We start from the raw sequence: 12,163 nt of genomic DNA on the forward strand, positions 1-12,163 counted from the left end.
CAGAAAAGAGCCTGTTACCAAAAACTTAGATAAAATCTGGTTAAATTATCCAGATGGTTTTCATTCCACAGAAAATACTAAACCAGCAGTTTGCAGAGCGCAGCATTCTCTAAATGCACAAAATACAGAGAAAACAATGCACAAGTGGAAAGTGCAAACGCTGAGCCAGTTACATTTTTGTTCCAGCAGAAATGCAACGCGGTCAGTACAATCTTGCAGCTCTACAGCACCCGTCCTTCTGCTACAAAGGGTGCTCTGCCATCTGCAAAAGTTCCTAGTGACGTGCCCACAGTTCCTAATTTCACTGCTTATTTTTCCCATGCTGTACAGAGAAGGGAGGAATTGCATTTCCATCGCAGAGTCCCCAAAGCCAAGCATTCCTCATAGCCCTGCGTGAAGCCAGACAGCACCCACTGGATGTCTTCTGTTCGCGGGATGAGTCTGCATGCCAGCAGCCAGATTTAGTTTTTATCAGAAGCCCTTAAATACAGGGAAGACTGCCTTGGAATAAATAGTGGTTACAGCATTTTAAGAGCTGTGAAAGTCCTTGCCACAACAAGGTAAATAAACCCACTGAAAAAAGACAACAAGGACAGATCCTGCAATTTGCTGCACTGTTATTTTATAAACCTGGTATTCCTTGGTGCAACGGGGTTACGTTATGGATGGGAAACACGCATCAGGTAATTGTATGAATGACAGCACCTGCAATGATTCAAACCCATCATAGCAGAATCAGAAAACTGACCAGAAAGATCAGCACCAGCCGAGCCACGGAGAAAAGCTCTGTCCCATGGAGATCCTGCACCTCGGCACAACTCCTGCAAGCTCCTTCGTTAGGAAAGCGAAGTGAGAGGTAATTAAGTCTCCTCCACAAAAGACGACTCCTTCGGCAAGACGGCAATTAGTGCCTGCTCCAAGGCACCTCTCCCGAAGCACAGGAGCTGCGAAGGCAGGGTGGCTCTCCACGGCTGACAGCTTTGGGGAAGGCTGAAAGGGTGCAGGGAATCCCTCCGGGGCCTTGCAGACACCCAGCAGCAGGCAGCAGCAGGCCCCTGCGGCCAGCGCCGTCTCTCTGCACCCTGACATCTCTGCCCACAGCAGCGCTGAGCTGCAGGGCAGCTCCAGTACTCCTCACATCCAACTTCTTCACCAACATACACCCTTCAGAGAGGCTTTCTGAACACCATTTCCATTAAAATCCTTGCCCCCCGCAGCAGCACCTGGTTCCTATAATGCTACAAATGCCTTGTGTCCCTCCAGCTGCCCGTGCCACAGATGTCCCCGCCGCTCAGGTGCCACACAGCTCCCTGCATTTCACGCTGTGACCCCAATTGCAGGGATTTGGACAAGTGCCTCTGAGAAACAGATGGAGCTGAAAAGGATCTAATTTGCGAGAGCGTCCTCCCTGCTTCCTGGTAGAGCTGTCTCACTACGGAAAAATTATCTTCTGGAGCAGGATGAGCACAACTCCAGGTGAACGCTCACTCCCCTGTGCTACCAGGCCACTCCTGCCCCTTACAGTTCAAGGAATATTACACAAGGCAAAATGAAGTAGCTCCTGCAGCAGAGACACCTCAGAAAGCCCGTGGTTTATTGGTTTGGACCCTTCCAAGGGGTGGTTGACACTTTCAACCCCGTATTTTGGGTCAGACAGAGATAGGAATGGAACCCAAATGGGAGCAGGGAGATGCTGCACCGGCTGCTCTTCCCCAGAGCAGAACTGTCTGACACCAAGAAAGGTTTAGCAACAGCTCCCCTGGAACAAACTAACAAGTCTTCAAGGGACAGCATTAAACACGACTGGCTTTGGTGCCCACAGTACATAGCCTTCTGCCCCTCGCTGGCTGCCTCAGGCAAAGTTCAGGAGCCTTTTGGCATCCCCATCTCACGGGACACGTCCCTGCCCACAGCAGGGGGCTGGGCAGGATGACCTGTAAAGGTCCCTTCCAACCCAAACCATTCTCTACAGAGCGCAGGGGCAAGATGTGGCTGTGAGGAACCTAGACACCTACCTCACTTTTTTAATTTTTCCCCCCTTTCCTTAATTCCACTAGGCAGCAGAAGACACAAGAATGAGGTGATGCAACGCCAACCAAAGATCCCCTTCTGAATATAGCCCTAGGTGCCCAACAGGATGTGACAGGTGGACAGGCAGGCGAGCAGAACAGGAGGATGAGGTCACAAAATAAGCAGTTGCAGAGTATACTATTAATCTTAAATTCCAAACCCATTATGCACCAGGCTAACAAACAAAGGAGCAGCTTAACAGATTTACAGGCTGCCTTCTCAAAGGGCGGAATAATTATTTATCAGATAGCCAGCCTCGTCTTACAACAGCAATAAATAAAGAAGTAATCCCCACAACTCTTAACTACGGCCACGTCTCCGCCAGGCAGACCGACATCTGGGACGTGCCTCTGGCTGGGCTGAGCTTAGGTAAGACTGTAAATATTTGGTACAAATAAAATAAAACTTGCTAGACGGAGCAGAAGCCCAGACACGGTAGTTAATGGCATCCCAGGGGACCCACAGTGTGGGCCCCGCACCGCCCTGTGCTCATCTCGGCCCAGCTTCCAGCAAGCAGCCCAGAGCTGGATTTTGCCTTTGGTTTTCTGTGAGGTCCCCTCCCCTCCTGCATGCTGACAGACCCCAATATCATTCTGGTTTCATCCTCTGAGGTTGTAGCTGTTATTTATTTAGGGTGAAGTCCACCAACACTGTAATGAGAGGTTTGTTTTGTCCCTTCACCCTCTGTATTCCTGGTTTGGCTCCACAACTGCGTATTATCAGGCAGGGCCACATTTTGGAAATGCTTTTCCTGGGTAAGTCTTGTTGTATAATACACACTCCCCTTCTTTATTTAGAGAAATCTCAAAGAACCTCAAAAAGAAACAGCAAATATACATACAACAGGCCTAGCCAGGCTCTCCCAAACCTTTCAGTGATTCCCTTTCATCTCCTCAGCACTCCCACATGCTCCCAGCCCGGAGCTCCAGGAGCACAGCCCCCTCGTGCCCGTACTCCTCACCTCACGCCATCTGGCAGCTTCCACAGCCTGCTCCCATCTTCTCTCCCTGCCACAGCTCACAGTTGATTCAGCTCCATCCCAAATCCTCTAGCTGTCTCTTTCTCCTCCAGAAAGTCTCAGTGATTCCTATTTTGTGCGTGTGTTTACATGTCAGGACAGGATGGCTGAGAGTAAGCTTAGTAAAGGTCGTTAATCATTCCTTTCTCCCTTCTCTGCAGCATCCTTCATTCAGGACATTCCAGTGGTTCCCACTTCTCATTGCTCCTCTGGTTTCCCTGATCCCCGAGCCCCTTCCCTGCCAGGTTTCTGCCCTCCGTGGGGCAGTTTGTGTTGTGACGTAGGGCGCAGAGAAGCAGCGGTGTCCCCGCATCCCAGCCACACTTTGAAGCCACGTTAGGCATCTTTCATTGGCCTAACGCTTGGAGACACAGCAAACTTGGCAAGCTCCCAGCGTCGAAAATATCTTAGAGCTGATTAACGTCTTCCCATACACCCAAAACACTAATTTTCCCCATGTAGAATCCTTTTCTCTCCAAATTTATCCCAAGTAAATTCTTTCATTTAACAACAGGCCAAAGCAAGCAGCTAATTTTTGCATCCACACCAGCAAAGCCTGTCAGTGTGGCATTTGCAGACAAAACCTGTGGCTCACATTGCTGTCCTGTCTCTCCTCTTCCCTCTGTACAGCCGGTCCCACAGCACGGCCTCAGGAGGCCAGACCTCCCAGCACACTCCACATGAGCCACACAAACCCACTGATGCACAGCAGCCACTGAAAGCGGCAGATTTAGACAGATCTCGGTTCATTTTGTAACAAAATAGAGCTGGTACGTACCTGTGGGACTAGATCAGGGTTTTTTGGGAAGTGTTTACGAAGGATGACTGCAGTTCTTCCAGGAGATTGCCACATGGTCTCCAACGCGACTGTTTTCCTTAGCTGAAATATCCCCACACAATAGAGACTGCAGGATCAGCCCCCAGCTGCTTGAAGCTGAGCCTCTCACAGCCCAGGTAAGAGGAGAAAAACCCAGACATGGCTTCTGAATGCTCTTTTCTCCGAGTAACACAGCACTCACAAAACCAACTCCATGCGCCTGTAGATAGACATCTCCTCAAATTGTAGGAGAACAATCTTCATGGGAACGGATTTAAAAAAAAACTTGTTTACTGCTAAAGGCTGCTAATTACAATATTAAAATACGAGCCCGAACCCTGCATTAAACTCGCATTCTGTTTTACATAGCAGCACACGTAACAATCATCACAGCGAGCAGCTCTGCTGGCTCACGCTGGAAGCTGTAATTATATCTGGCTGCAACACATTTTTGCCCTTCAACCTGCCAGTCCAGTCCACACAGCAGCTGCTAGCAGCAGGTCAGGGCGGGGGGAACCGACAGGATTTCTACAGAACCACTTACCACCGAGGGAAAAGGGATAAACCGCCAGCCCCCGGCGTGCACGTCCAGCAGAAAGCTGCTAACACAAACGCTGCAGCAGCCCTTGCAGCAGGGATGCTACCAGAAAAACCAAGCATGATCCCAACATGTTGTTAGGGGTTCAAGGACCAGCTAGCAGTTGCATTCGAAGCCTTCGTTATCGATTTTCATTATTCTTTGACTTGCACCTGCGCTACTACACCCTCCCGGAAGAAAATCCTCTTTGAATTTCTTATTTTCTGGTGCAGCCCAGCGACACCAATAAATAGGGCCCGCGCAAGTTATAATGAGAAATTCTGGTCAAGGATACCAGGACAGAGTGTTTTCAAAAGGCACCTGAAGACTTTTAGTGCCCATGCACCGCGGGCAGACCCTTGGCACATCCAGCTGCACCCAACAGCTCCCTGGAAGGCGGCTGCGGGTCCGCAGGCAGCACTGCACTGCTTGGATCCCCCAGCTACACATCTCAACCTTGATGCTCAAGCCAGCATCAGCTTCCAACAGCTGTTGCAGATGTTATTACGAAGACAGACCAACGTGCCTTTTCCCATGCTGTTTTTCCTCAGTATGAAAGGAAGTGTGAAATGCTATGCAAAGCAGTAGTTGTCCTGTTACTGTTTTGCTGCTGGCAAGTTCAGGGATGATGTGATAGCGATGCAGTAGTTAACTGTACAGCAAAATCTGCCACGCTGGGCTGCTTAATCACATTCCCTTTGTTCCAGTAAAAGTTATATGAAAAGAGTGAATTTTATCAAAGCAAAATATTACAGTAACGCCTTTCAAAAACTTTTAGAATCTAAAATAGAAAGAGACAGACAATAATGGCCAGGAGCCCGACCAGCTTAATGAAAGTTGGACTCTCATTTTGTTCTCAGAACTGAAATGGCAGACTGTGCTCTGAAGACAATTAGCAGCCGACATGCAATTTCAATTTTTAGCAGAAAAGTAAACAGAAAATTACTCCCACTTCATTTTTTTGAAGTCTTAAAGTATCTTACCCTGGAAAGCGAACAAAGAAACAGGAGGACAGCACAGCTGAGGTCTGCGCAGGTTCCTCCTGCATCCTCATTTTCAAACAGCTGTACAGATTTCTTCCTGTTAAACTTCTAATCATAGGGCATGGTGAAAGGCAACATTTCTTCATTAAATAATGCTTCCGAAAGTCTCTTTCTCTCTCATTTCCCAATCCTCTTCTAGATTGTAACCCAACAGTACAGCAGGAATTAGTCAGTCTGCCAGACACAGTGCTGGAAGAGGCCTCTGAGACTACCACCGAGTGAGAAATAAAAACATACACAGCACACAGTAAGCTCACAGTGATTTTGTGATGACAACTACGAGGTTCACAGCACCCTAAGAAGTTCTGGTCCAGAAGCTTGTGAAAGTACCTCCGCTACAAGTGGGAAAATGAGCAGCAACAGAGGCAGCTCTGCTATCATCAGGCCTGCACCAGTTCACCTCCAGCCAGCTCAGAGGAGATCATTATGGAAAAATACATGGATTTGAGTTAAAACCTGCTTCCTGTAACTCAGCCTCAGTCAGCTTGGGAAGCTTCCTGCTCCCCGAAAAGCCATGATTTATTTCACGTGCAATGTGTGTGCTTACACACAGCTACTGCAGCCCCATAAAAAGCAGGTGAATGGGTACGATAAAAGGTGCAAAGTCGGTGAGGCAGCTCCGTCTCCAAATGCCTGCGCACTGTACGATTACCTTGGCAGCTAAATACAAATCTCCTGAGAAAAGCAGGCTAGGGAAGCAAAAAGGTAAATCAAAACAAACGCCAAACAGAACTCCACAGGCTAGTTTTGTTGCTATGCTAAATAGCAAAGGCCTACTGCAAATACGAGAGGAGTTTCTCAAAGAGAAAAGGTCACAAGAACCTTTCACAAGGAAAAACGCTGTTACAAGGCTCGGTACCAGCTCCTGATACAAAAGAAATATGGAGACAGTAAGTTGCACAAACCCAGTATGTTTATACAACAGCCACTCAATTACAGCTTTTCCTCTTACATCTGTTTTCAAAAATAAATAAAAAAAAAAATACAAAAACGTGTGGCTCGGTTTCCTTCTGGTGAAGTTGAGTTTGAGGTGCAGAACAAACACGGGATTATTGACTCACTCACAAAAACGTTACCGATGAAATTTCAGAGCCAAACTTTGGGCTCAGCTCTCCTCCCACTTACTTCAGCTCAGCCTTCACCATCGACTCCAGCCAGTCCTGGCCTACGTAGCACTGTGCACACAGACAGCGTTACCTTTTACTTTAAAATATGTCATGTTCCTCATAACAGACGGAAAAAATTTTCAGGAACTTTTTAAGTCTGTTCCTCCAAGATCCACTTTTATTTTTTTAAGCACGCTGAGACGCGGTTCCTGGATGCAGGCACATGTGACCTGTTCTAAATAAAGGATATTTTCCACTTCTTGCACAACTGGAACAGATATAAGCAGTAGCTTGAACAAACTGCATTGCAGAACCCAACCAGAATATAAAACACTTGAACGAGATCCATAAATAGCAGTAGTATGAAAAGCCTACCTCCAGTACAGCACAAACTCAACGCCGAGAAGCCTAATGCAATCAAGTTCCAATTTAATCACACCGCAAAGTTCATTTACAGAATTAAATTTGATCATCTGCAGACTAAGGCAGATGTCCTGTTTGGCTCTGGAGCTAAGTGCACATCTCAAAAATGTGTGCCTCTGGGTAAATCAGTGTTTCCTCCACAACGCTGTGCATCAGAAGGGAAGTTTTGACTAAACCTAGTTCTCACTGTTCAGTGCAGCACCAGAAGAGAGGAGGGGAAGGCTCTGCAGAAGATCCTAACCGGACAGAGATGAGGTACTCACTGACAAGTCAAGTACAGAACTGTTATACCAGGAAGGATTTGGACACCTGGAATGAGGAGAACTTTGCAGAAACCTCGCTGCTGTAGTGATGGCAAACGCCACTGCTCAACGTCACTGCTCAGAAAGAATAAGCTTCCCCCAGAACTATCGTGCAACTTCAAAGCACTTCCCAATCATTTTTTTCCACTAAAAATGCCCCCAGTAACTGGATCGTTCAGGTGCTTTTTAATGGGTCTGAATATAAATAAGGTGGAAAAGGGCAATAAAAAATAGCACAAACAGTAATTTAACTGCAGGTACATGATTTCACATAGAGCAAGGCAATAAATTTCAGCTGACAATTATCGTCTGGCACTTATGAGGACACACACACGGCACAGGATCTGAAGCCAGAGAAAAGCATGTAAATCTAGGGGTTTTTTTTGCACATCTGGGCTAGTTTCAATCACCCTGTGCTTTGGTTCAATATATTTCACACTGAGCATCTCGGGGGGTTACGCTGTGCCTTCAGGGTCCTTCCCCTGCAATTACTGAAAGGGAAGTGTACAGAACAGGGCAGGAGCTGGGTCAATAGCTGCAAACTGCACATAGTACAATAAATAGGGTAAGGTAAACACTACAGCAACCGAGAGTAGGGCAGCAGCAGACCAAAGCCCTTTACTTCCAGGTACCAGTTTGATACCCAAAACACAGCTTTAATAATTCGAATGGTTTAAAGAATCCATGTTAGTATGACAGATAGAACTTATGCCCGGTGTTCTGGTGCCTGTGCAGACACCACATCTGTGTTTCCTTCTGGTAATAACTGCTTATTTTCTTCAGCTGATTGTTTGAAAATAAAACTCCACCCACTTCATTGTGCACTGTTTGCACCAAAAAGAGAAATCTTATTTACATCTTGTTCGTTCCACAAGCACGTATGTATTTAAGAGCATGCACTTATAAATTAAGGCTATCGGCTTCAAAATGTGGCAGCAGAGGAATGAAGTATGAATGTGAGGAAAGGAATAAAAAAAACCATCCCATTGCCTTACTGGCTAGGGATATAATCCAGTTTCCTCCCACAGTGAAAAGGGACTCTGGAGAAACCAGAGCAACCAAAACATTTTCTCAGTTTTCAAAGACGTTCAACCACAGCAAATTCCAGAGAACCCTGAAACGTATCTAGCACTTGGTACAAGAAGCCCAGTTCTTGTGAGTCGGAGGGGTTTAGGAAATACGGCTGGAAATGATGCATCTTCACCCAGCATGTTCTCTTCATCCCTTGTGATTAAAGCTTTTTGCTGGGCCTACATTTTCCCTTGGCCTCTAGCATTCGGTTGTGGCTTGGCCTAACTTCGTACAGTATTTACAGCAAAAAGCTTTTATTATTGGACCCCTTGCAGCTTTGGATTGCAGACTCCAATTATGAAATACGGATGGAGTAACTGTGAGGGCACACCAGAGAGGAGGAAAATTTAGCTGGATGTCATGTTCAAAGCTGAGCAATTTGGGAGGAAGCAAATAGGAGACTTCTACCTGAAAGAGGGGCAGCCTGGGCTGTTAAACTGGGCAATAAAGAAGTTTCTTCTAGGGTCAGAGCCACCGGTGCTCTTGCATTATTTCTGACTTGGGGGCTTTTTCCATCTACTCGCTATGAGTAAGCTGAAGATGCTTCTCACTTCTTACAAGTAAAAGCCATCAGAGAAAGCCCTGAATGTTGCTAGGAAATCAGCAGCTCCCACCAGGGACAAGAGCAGATTGCTATTTAGGCTCCTCTCCTACCACCAGCAACTGCTCTGCCTGCTCCCCAGGCACTTTTCCAGAGCCAGACTGTGGAGCAGACCAGAGGAAAGCAACTTGCATGGCCGTGGCCCCACCGTTACACCGCTGGAACCCGGTGCTGCTCTGTGGCGGGGCAATTACTCCTGATTTACATCCGCGAGGGAAAGCGGCGCGGCCACGCTGGACACCGCCATCGGTCGGACAGGTTTGGGGCCTGAGCCACGCCGAGGGCCTGCAGACGTCCCCACAGATTGGGATCTGCATGTCACGAAGCAAACAGGTTTGTGAGCAGCTTCTGCCACCAGCTATCACCAAGTTCTATCAGTCTGGCTCCAGGGACGGGTTTACAGGGACCTACCATGGCCTCTAGGTCCTTTGGTCCTGCAGCTCCCACAAGGTCAGGAAGACCCCAGGGATGCCACGGGGTGACAGACAGACATCGGTGCTGTCTGTCAGCATGGCTGGGCTCTTACTGTAGCCTGGGTGCATTTGGAAGGACAGCAGTGCTGTCTGGGGCCGAGCTGGTCACATCTCCAACAACCCAGGTGGAAACAGAGCGGGCGCAGAGAGCTGGCTCCTCAGGAGCAGCCGCTGAGGGGGTAGGGGGGACATTCAGGGAAGCTGGAGGTGACAATGCTCAGGAGATGGCCAAGTACTCCAGTGCTTCGTTACAGAGTACCTCTATTTGCTTCCCTGCAAAAGTGAGCAGTGCAGGGCTGCATTCAGGCCCCAAAGCATCAAGTCACAGGAATTAAAAGCAGCTGGAACACAGAATCCCCAAATCACAGAACCCCATATGCATGAGAGAACAGCAGTCAGGGCTCAGGTCACATAAAGACCTGGTACCTGTGCTCCCTGCCTGCACCACCTCAAGGAGAAACCAGCCGGACGATCACAGAGGAGATGAGTACATGGGAACAATCCTTGCACACCAGTTAAAACCTGTGGCCGGCACAAACCAGGCTATGTTACAGCTGTGCAAGGTATCAGCGACCTGCAAGACTGCCACACACCACTGACCACATGGACACCGGCCCCCAGGCTGTCCCACCTGCCTCCACCCCACCTGGAACCACTGCCAGCGAGTCCACCTCCTCCACACTCCTCTCCCTCCTCACGTTACCCTGGTTTCTACCCCTCTGCCGGGGTAACAGCAGCCTCCCTGCACAGCCTGGGAGGGCAGAGGACTTGTGCAGCTCCGAGGGGCAGCACGGTGCACCCTGGCCACCTGCCACCCTGCTCCCACTGCCACACGTGCCACCCCTTGGTGACACCGCAGGCTCAACCACGGGGCTGCTATGAAGACAGGCTGTGGGACACAGCACTCGCAAGCCCTTGCGACAGGGACAGCATTTGTAACACCCTGTACTACAAGCCCTTCGACGTGTCTTCAGCACTTGGAGCGCGCTCAAAAATTCATCTATTTACTCCGAAGTCTCTCTGACAGGCGGCACAACCTCGGCTGGTTCCAGCACCCTTTTTTTTTTCCCCAACTTTGCCATTTACCTCCCCATTCATTCCCCAGCTCCACGCACGGCCGCATTGTTGGGAGCCAGCAGCCGTGACCCCACGGGCGGGCTGCCAGCGGCCAGGCTCAGCAGCCCCGCATCGCAGCCAGGGCCTCGCACTTGGTGTGGTGGCGAAATGGAGGGCTGGCTGCGGGCACAGGGCTCTGAATGAAGGCACAGGGGGCCGAGGAAGAGGAGGAGGAGGAAGAGCAGACCTCTAAGTGTGGCTCTCACAGCAATTTTCCCCATGGCAGCGGGGTGAGGGGCTCTCCTAATGCACATCCCTGTTGTAGTGATGGGGGTGGGAGGGGGTACTGCAAGGAAGAGTGCCCCGCACGGATTTATTTCCCTTTAAGAATAAAGGTATTAACGCAACGCAATGGATACGGATAAAGCGTGGATTTTGGGTTCAAATCAGGCACTTTGGGAAGCAGCCGCCGAGCTGAAGTTTCCAATCACGGCTCCCGCAGCCAGAACCGGGAGGTGGGGGGGGAGGAGGGGGTACAGGGACCCCATTGCTGGGCCGGCGGTGCCTTCCTCCTCCTCCTCCTCCTCCTCCTGGCGGCCCGGCCCCGCCGCCCGTGCCCTTTACATAACGCCGGGCCCGCCCCTGCCATGGCGGCGGGCAGCTTTCCTCCGGGACCGGGGCTGGGACCGGGACCGGGACCGGGACCGGGATCAGGGCTGGGGGCCGCTCACCCACCTGCTCTTGAGCGGCTGGCTCTTCAGCTCGTAGTACGTCTTGGGCTCCTCGTGGAACTCCTCGCCCACCTCGAAGTCCGGCACGATCCCCGACTCCGCCTGCATCGTCGCCGAGGCTGGGGAGAGCAGAGGCGAGGCGAGGCGAGGAGGAGAAGCCGGGCGGGAGGCAGGCAGGGAGGTGACCGCGGCTCCGCTCCGTGCCCAGCCGCTCCGCTCCGCTCCGCTCCGAGCCGCCCCTGCCCGCCCCGGCCCGGCCCCGTCCCCGCCCCCGGGGCCGCCCCCGCTGTCACCGGCAGCGCCCCCCCCGGCGTGATGTCACCGCGTGACGTCACGGCACTGGGCCCGCCCGTGACGTCACGCCGCCTCAGAGGACAAGATGTCGGGCGGGGAGCCCCTGAGGGGTGCAAATCCCCCCCCCTCCTCCAGGAGATGCCTCTCAGCTTCTTGCCAGCTTTGCGTGCTTATCAAGGAGCAGGCAGATGATGAGATTTAATGAATGTGATTAATTAAATATCTGGGAGGCAGCCGGGCCTCAGGCGGGTGCAGCAGAGAATTAAAGCAGCGCCTCGCCCCCAAAGGTGGGCTGCAGGAGGGGGGAGCCGCAAGCAGCCCACCCATAAGCAAACACAAGTCCAAGGCCCAGGGGTTTTAGGGCCGCCAGCCCCAACGCCACAGCCCCCTCACAGCTCGCACCCCACCACAACAGCCCCAAGGACCCCCCATGCCCCCTGCAACGCCAGTTTGGGTGAAATAACGCCAAGGAGGAATCGTGGCATGAGGTCCTGGATTATTCTGCAGCTGCCAAACTCCACACAGTGCCTTCACAGCAGGAGCAGCTCACTGAATCAGAAGCTGCGACTTGGACGAGGCCC

The 12,163-nt window shown here is 50.7% G+C and overlaps 1 protein-coding gene across 4 annotated transcripts in view; it reads right to left on the minus strand.

Annotated features, from left to right (window-relative positions):
* Positions 1-11,564, minus strand: part of MITF (melanocyte inducing transcription factor) — a 97,618-nt gene extending 86,054 nt beyond the window's left edge. For 3 of the 4 annotated variants that reach the window (XM_068694096.1, XM_068694093.1, XM_068694101.1), the window contains exon 1: positions 11,293-11,563. In XM_068694096.1, coding sequence (XP_068550197.1) covers positions 11,293-11,396 — 104 coding nt within the window. In that variant the 5' untranslated portion in view covers positions 11,397-11,563. Of the gene's footprint in view, positions 1-11,292 lie in introns of all 4 variants that reach the window. The other variant, XM_068694095.1, reaches the window with a different exon arrangement.
* Positions 11,565-12,163: the final 599 nt, after the last annotated feature.

Source organism: Anas acuta, chromosome 11 (genome assembly GCF_963932015.1).
Source record: "Anas acuta chromosome 11, bAnaAcu1.1, whole genome shotgun sequence".
Classification (NCBI taxonomy): domain Eukaryota; kingdom Metazoa; phylum Chordata; class Aves; order Anseriformes; family Anatidae; genus Anas; species Anas acuta.